At 37.7% G+C, this 7956-nt stretch overlaps 1 protein-coding gene across 2 annotated transcripts in view; it reads left to right on the plus strand.

Moving 5' to 3' along the window:
• The window catches only part of LOC107725869 (SH3 domain-containing kinase-binding protein 1-like), a 64258-nt gene extending 59525 nt beyond the window's left edge, over positions 1 to 4733 (plus strand). For both annotated transcript variants that reach the window (XM_016535273.1, XM_016535274.1), the window contains exons 15-17: positions 2461 to 2681; positions 2829 to 2892; positions 3986 to 4733. In XM_016535273.1, coding sequence (XP_016390759.1) covers positions 2461 to 2681; positions 2829 to 2892; positions 3986 to 4024 — 324 coding nt within the window. In that variant the 3' untranslated portion in view covers positions 4025 to 4733. The remainder of the gene's footprint in view (positions 1 to 2460; positions 2682 to 2828; positions 2893 to 3985) is intronic.
• Positions 4734 to 7956: the final 3223 nt, after the last annotated feature.

Raw genomic sequence — 7956 nt, forward strand, 5'->3', positions numbered from 1 at the left:
AAGCCCTGGCTTAGCGTGAGCTGAGGCCGGGCTAGCGTGAGCGGAAGCCCCGGCTTAGCGTGAGCTGAGGCGGCGGGATCGAGAACGGCGGTCCCGGCGGATCCGACGAAGGAGCGGTGAAAGCCGATCCGGCGATCCACAGCGTGCAGTTGATGTATTTCCTCAGCGACCAGCACGGATCAGCTCCAGGCATGATGAAGCAGATATCGTCCTCTTTTGGAAGATCAAACAAAGTAGTTTCGCTTTCACAACGCAGCACACAGCGTCTTCACGACATGGCGGCGGCAACAACAATACTACAACGTGAATAAAAGTTACGCCTTCTTTCTTTATGTGAACATTTGGGCGGTGTTATGCAAATCTTCCCACATAGTGATGTAGATATGTGGGGGCGTGTTCGAACGAGCCGTTTTAGGTAGGTGTGGCTAACTCTTAACTTTTATAAAGAATATCTCTTTGGATTTGAGACTTTAGTCTTTGCAACTTTACAGATCTTCTTTATGCACCAAAAGCTTGTAACACTCTAAAGAGAAAGGAAAAAATGAAATCGCATCATATGACCCCTTTAATGTCTATATTAAAAATTGGGGCTGCCCTCCACTAAAGGTTTTTCTGGTTGACTAGTAGCCATTCATTTTAAGCATTTGTTGGCTATTAGTTGGACGTTTATTAATAAACCATATAAATCATAATAATGAGCCTTTAATTGCCTACATAGCCTAATAAGCACTCAAGCGCACACATAAAGCTTGCCATAGCACACCAGCAGATATAATCATTATGAATGTGTCTCGGAAAAACAGCAAGGAGACTGCATTAACATTTTAATAATTTATTGATAAACTACTGCTTTCTTTGTTTTTGGCTTAAGAGATTAATTTGGCGACACTGACTCGTCGTCTCCGTAGTAATGGACGCCTATATACAGAGTTTTGGTTTACTATTTTTGGCACGCTCAAGTTCAACTATAAAAAGATTCAGACCGAGACTGCTGAAAGTGCATCCTGTTTGCTTTAATTATTTTACAAAAGCACACAAATAAACGTAGAGTCTTTACAGATTCGAAGAATGTATTTCTTTTATCTGTATGACCAAAAATGAGGGAGTATTTTAAGAGCAAGTGAGCGCACCAGCGCCTCCATCTGTCATGCAGTAAAGCGCGCAACTGTTTAAGCTTCTACACTCCTAATAGCGCACATTTTTCTAGGTTTACATTAGATTGAGCGGTCATGTAAAGTTGCTACTACATACATCTTTCAGATGAAAAGCCATATTTGAGGTTGATGAATGATAGGTGAGCGTTTGGATGTCCTGCCCGATGTACTGTATTACCACAAACACCAACCGTTAACGATCTGTCCGTCACTGACTGCGTGACTTCGTCACATTCTGTGGAATTTTTTTTTCTGCGACTAATAAAATTTTGGTCGACCAAGCCTCTTCTCGTCAACTATTAGGGTGCAGCCCTATTAAAAATAGACATATGTATTATATATTTATTAATTTCTTTTAAATATTAATTAATATTTATTCGTTTTTATTTTAGCTATTTTAGTACATCAAGTTAAACTAAATGAAAATAAGAAGCATTGCTTTGGCAACAGTTTTTTTTTTTTTTCAGATAACAAAAATCGTAGTTTTTAGTTTTAGTTAACTATAGTAGTCAACATTTGAAGTGGATCAAAACCTTTCATCGAAGTTGTCCTAAAACCAAAACAATAGCCATTCTTGCTATTTTGAACTTTTTTGATCCACTTCAAATGTTGACTACTGTATAATAACCCTACCACACAACATAAACATGCTTGTTTGTTATTATTTTTAACCAATTAATGTGTCAAGTTAATCACATTTGGTGGTTTCACACCTATCAGATGCAATCAGCTGACGATGTCTCATAAATTTGTAAATTCAGGTGTTCAACGTAAATCCGTCAGATATGATTGTGCTATTTGCTATGTGTGAATGTCACATGGGCTTGCCCTGCTTCGCCTGTCTGTGGGTTATCTGGTCACGATCATTTAAAAATCCCTCTCCTCCTTAGTCCTCTCTCTCTAGTCCTGACCTCCTGGACTCCCCATCTCCAGAGGAGGAGAGGAGAGACAAGGAGATGGGAAAGGAGGAGAAATACATAATCCCTGCCGCACTCTGTGTTGTTTTGGACCCCACTGACTTTCAATGGACAGCAGTTCTTCAAAATTATATTCTTTTGTATTTCACAGTACACAGAATGTCAATCAGATTTAAAATGATGCGAGGATGAGTAAATAATGTTTATGAGTTTTAATTTTTGAGTGAACTATCCCTTTAAGTGTGCAAATACTTTATGGTGCCACTATACTGTATATACACACACACAGAGAGACTGAGGCCCTGTGGAACAGCCTGAAATGGAAGATAAACAGAATAAATGTGATTGGATATGCTCTTGTTCTGATATCTCATGGGGGTTTTCCACAGGTTCCTGAAAAATCATCTTTGCCCCCTAAGCCCAGTGCCCCTCCATCATCTTCTGGGTCCGGAGGGGCTTCTCTCCACCAGGGCAGCGCTGGTCTGCGGCCCCATTCCCCTTCCGTTGACGTCCGAGTGAAAAACGAACAGGGTGCCGCAACACTGGAGGAGCTCAGAGCACAATTACGAGACCTGAAAGGAACTGTGGAGCTCATGAAGAGCCAGCACAAGTATGAACTGACGGGACAGGGGGTTAGATGAAAGACAGAGTGAAGTAGAAGTGGAGGGAAGTTTAGAAGGAAATTAGATGTGGGGAGAACGAGTTGATTGATTGATGCCTGTGAAATGTGTGTTAATTCTCAAATTTGTTTTCTCAGACAAGAAATCAAACAGCTGGTGAGTGAACTGGATGAGGAGAAGAGGATTCGCATATCACTGCAGGTAAGGAGGCATTATACTTGTCATAAACGTAGCTCTAACCAGGTGCAACACCTTTTTATAGTAATTAAAACAATCTTAACCAGCCAAATATGTGTTGTTGCTATTATTATTATTATTATTATTATTTTTAAAAAGGTATTATAAATATCATTAATTTTGACATTTAATATTTTATTTATCATTTTAATGTTATTATTTAATTAAGTAATTCGTTCATATTAAGATATTGAGATATGCTGAACTGACTAACAACTGTATTTTCTATTTTTTAATATTTTACAAAATTTTGAGTAAGTAATGTATGTAATTTAAATTCAGCAATTTTGTTAATATTTAAAAAATAATAATAATTCTTAGACTACCATTCAAAAGATTGGAGTACTTTCATTCAGTAAAGTTACATTACAAGTATAAAACTTTAAAGATTTACTTCATATTTCATAATATTACTGATTTTACTGTATTATTTGATCAAATAAATGTAGCCTTGGTGCCAGATTTACTAAACAGGGCAAATTAGCGCAAGAGCGCAATTCCAAAACAGCGTCAATGGGCATGGAAATTTCTGCAGGTGATTTACTGACAACGTGCAAATTAAAGAACACAAACGCAACATCTCATTTACATATCGACCAAATTAGCGTAGTCGCAAATAAGCAGAGCCGATGCTCACAAAATAGTTTAAGACGTGCTTTTTTGGGCGTTAAATAATGGCCCAAATACTAGTAATTTGAAACATTAGTAAATTGTGTTGCGTGATTCATTTAAATACTCTCCTCCCATAAATTTTGCAACTGAAAGGGACACTCCCACAAATGCATATTCAACAAGTTCAGGCGCAAAAATAACTGTCCACGCCTTTTCAGCGCTAATTCTTCACTGTGCATCTTTAGTAAATCCTGACAGTTCTATTTTAACACCAAACGACGGTTTGCGCTGACGCAAGCTGTTAGTAAATCTAGCCCTTGGTCTCTTGATTCTCGAACATTAAACAATCTTGCTGATATATAATGTTAAGCATGTTTTATTTCATTTCTATTTCCCGTGACTGCGTTTAACAGGCCGTGTCTTTGTTTTATGCTCTCTTTTATAGATGGAAGTGGAGCAGATTAAGAAATCCCTGTCCAAATGAACTCAAGCAAGATGAAGGGTCAGGCTGAGGTTCCACACCACAGTCCAATTAGATTGTGCCAAAAAAAGAACAACAATGTATCAGAACAATTGCATAAAGAAAACAACTGTTTACCCCCCATTCACTTGTACTCTTTCTGCTTTCGTTTTTAAGCTTTTTTTGCGTGTTATGCTCAGACTGGCCGCTGACTCACAGACCCGTTGCCCGGGTGTGGCCTTACTGTGGGTCATGTGATTAAAGGGTGGTGATGACCCACACCTGGAGACAGGTGATAGCGATCGACATGGGGATTAGCTGGTCTCCTGCACAACTGTGACACAGTTACCCCATCATCAACCTCTCTGATACTGCATCTGAATGCTAGTCAGAGAACACAACAAATGAAGGAGAAACCAGTGCGTTTTACTTAAATACTGTTCACCTTAAGTTCTTTTCTTTTGACTTGGAGGCCTTCAGTTATTTTCTTTATATGCAAAGGTGCATTTAATTTCACACCCCTTGCGATTTCCACAGCAACCCCACATTGAGGCCTTGTTTATTTGGAGCTTTCCAAACTCTTCTGTCTTTCCTCTTTCTTTTACGTTGGTGATGACAATGAGAAAACTCATGTTTTGTTTTCTTGACTCAGTTATTTCTTTGAAATCTTCTATATATTCTTTTATTTTATAATGTACTAAATGCAATTATGTGTGCAGATTTTATTAAAAAAGATATCAAAAATTGTTGTAATGTTTCTTTGTTTATTCTAGATGCTTATTAACCTATTTGATGTCATTCATATACACACACACAAAGTGTGTTCAATTATTATTATTATTATTACTTGTTCAGTACTCCAAACTTTAAAAATGCATTTTTAATAAATGAATTGAATACATTTAAGTAATTATGTAAGAAAATAACAGTGTCTTTAGTTTATAGACTTATAGAATTAATAATAATAATATTACACTAATTCAATTATATATATAGACAGATAGATATTAAAAAACAATTTATAAATGTTTGTGTGTGTGTGTGTATATATGTATATAAAATAAGCACTCACATGTCTTTAAATTATGTTGCAATAGTAGTAATCTTAAGAAGAATAAGTATTATTATTATTATGACATCATTATTACCCCACGTTAAAACATTATTATTTTTAATGCACTGAATATATTTGAAAACGTATGTTTACAAATAACAAGCTCACTTTCATGTTTTTGTTTTTTTTGGATGGCCTCTTCACATTTGTGAATCCCAACTTTAAAAAATGCATTTCTAAAAAAATTTAATTATATTTATTTATTTATCCTACATGTCTTAGTATCATCTAGTTCATCATGTTGATCGTCCTTATTGACCGTCTGAAATGAGAATAACATTAATAGAAAGCTCATTTCCCTTTCCAGAACATATCAGAAGCCTCCATTCAATCATCAACACCTGATCTGTGGTCAGATTTTAAATTCCTAGAAATGTGTTTGGATAGGGGTTACTGTTATGTAACATTTTAAAGGTCATGTATATGTGAGATGTTTTATGAGATGAAGGTCATTTTAAGTTCAACTCCTAGAGAGGGTAAGATCACACACCTCAAGCAGCTTAGATACACACAAACATTCAATCCGCCCTCAGAAGTACACAGAGTCAGCAGCTAGTGTGCATATGGACCCCCCTCTCTCTCTCTCTCTCAAACACATTTAAGACATTCACTGATATCATTCCATAGGCATCTGCTGCTCTTTATGGTATTTGATTTGGTAATTGAGGATCAGGTCTCCTGGGTGCTGTCCAGTGAGGCCTGCAGATGTCTGGGTCTCCAAGGACGGTCACAGCACTAATGATGCCCATGCAGAAATGAAGATCAGAGCCTCTGAGTGCTCTGATAAGGTAAAACCTTAGATGTGAACCCACCTTAGATGTGTGTAAATTGGGTGAATCATTTGAAAAAAAATGTGTAAAAAGTTAAAATATTAATACATTTGCAGACAGAATAATTGGAAACATGCATATTTTATTCAAACACAAAAGATGTATCATTCTAAACACTTTAAACACACTTTTGTCTGCAAGACAAGTTTGAGGAAGTACTACTTGTAATAGTTAGCATTACACCACAACCACACAGGAGCTGAGCACTGAGAAACCAGTTTTATCAAGTAATTTCAGTCTGTGACGCCAGTATGTCAACCGCATGTCTGAAGAAACAAATCCTGTGTTGTAATTAATATATATTTTTGTAATTTGCGTGAGTTATGGGATGTATTATTCACATGATCTCATATATGTTGCCTGCCTTGTCCATGAACAACTGAAATAGATGATAAATTATATTAAAACTTACCATTATTTTTTACCTTAATAAAGAACAAAAGACAAATTAGAAAAATGTGTAAATGTATTTTGTAGTAGTACTATCTGGCAAAGTTATTTAGTGGTCAAATGGTATGACCCCATCTTTTAAAAAAAATAATGATTTTTTTTTTTAATCCACTGAATGTGTTTGAGATGCTTGACATTTGTGGAGTAAATTAAAACTTAAAGGGGTCATCGGATGCAAAATTCACTTTTACATGTTTGAACATAAATGTGTGTGTTGGTAGTGTTTGTACACATCCACCCTATAATGATAAAAATCCACTCAGTGTTTTTTTTAATCCCTATAAATAATAACCCCTTTCTCAAATCAAGCCGTTCTCAGCTTCTTGGCTATGTGACGTCACACAGACCCAGGCCCCTCTCACGATTGTTGATTGACACTATCGTTTTACCTTCGACCCGCCCTGAGTGAGCTGTCACCAGTCCGCCATTGTTTTGACGCCAGAGCAGGAGTAGACAAGAAAGGCTCCTATCTCACTGGTAGGTCTTTCAGGGTGGCCTGGGGAGGGGAGGTATCCAAAGCACATCAACTGGTCACTGGGGGCCAAGTTTTGTGGCTAAATGCGCTAAAGTAAACAGTCTAATGAGAACGGCTAGTCACCCAATGGAAGAGAGGGGAGGGGTGAGCAGAGCTCATTAGCATTTAAAGAAACATGCACTAAAACAGCTTGCTGTGAACAGAACTGTTTTTGACAGAATAAAAAGGGTGTTGTTTTACACTACCATTGAGAAATTTTAACCAAAGTATGTTATAGACATTTCATTAAGGGTTAGTTCACCCAAAAATGAAAATTCTGTCATTAATTACTCACCCTCATGTTGTTTCAAACCCGTAAGACCTTCATTCATATTCGGAACACAAATTAAAGGGGTCATATGATGCGATCTCAATTTTTCCTTTCTCTTTGGAGTGTTACAAGCTCTTGGTGCATAAAGAAGATCTGTAAAGTTGCAAAGATGACCAGCTGACCTTCAAAGACCACATTGCAAAGACTGCTCGATGATGCAGGTTTGCATTGCACAACATCAGAAAAAATCAAGCCCTTTCTAACGGAGCATGCTGCAAAACTTCTTGTCCAGGCCCTTGTCATTTCTAGGCTGCACTACTGCAATGCTCTTCTGGCTGGACTTCCATCAAGCACAATCAAACCTTTACAAATGATTCAGAATGCAGCGGCACGACTGGTCTTCAACGAGCCCAAAAGAACCCATGTTACACCTCCCTTTATCTCCTTGCACTGGCTACCGGTTGCGGCTCGAATCAAGTTCAAGACATTGATGCTTGCATATAGAACAGCCACAGACTCAGCACCCGCCTACTTCCACTCACTACTACGAATCTACATCCCCTCCAGAAGTCTGAGATCTGCTAGTGAGCGACGCCTCGTGGTACCATCACAGAGAGGCTCAAAAATCACTTTCCAGAACATTCTCGTTCACCATTCCTGGCTGGTGGAATGATCTTCCCACCCCTATCCGGAATGCTGAATCCCTGACAATTTTCAAGCGACAGCTGAAAACTCATCTCTGTAAACGCTACTTGACTTCATCTTAAAAAAAATAAA

This window comes from Sinocyclocheilus rhinocerous, unplaced genomic scaffold (genome assembly GCF_001515625.1).
Source record: "Sinocyclocheilus rhinocerous isolate Xijiao unplaced genomic scaffold, SAMN03320098_v1.1 scaffold1508, whole genome shotgun sequence".
Classification (NCBI taxonomy): domain Eukaryota; kingdom Metazoa; phylum Chordata; class Actinopteri; order Cypriniformes; family Cyprinidae; genus Sinocyclocheilus; species Sinocyclocheilus rhinocerous.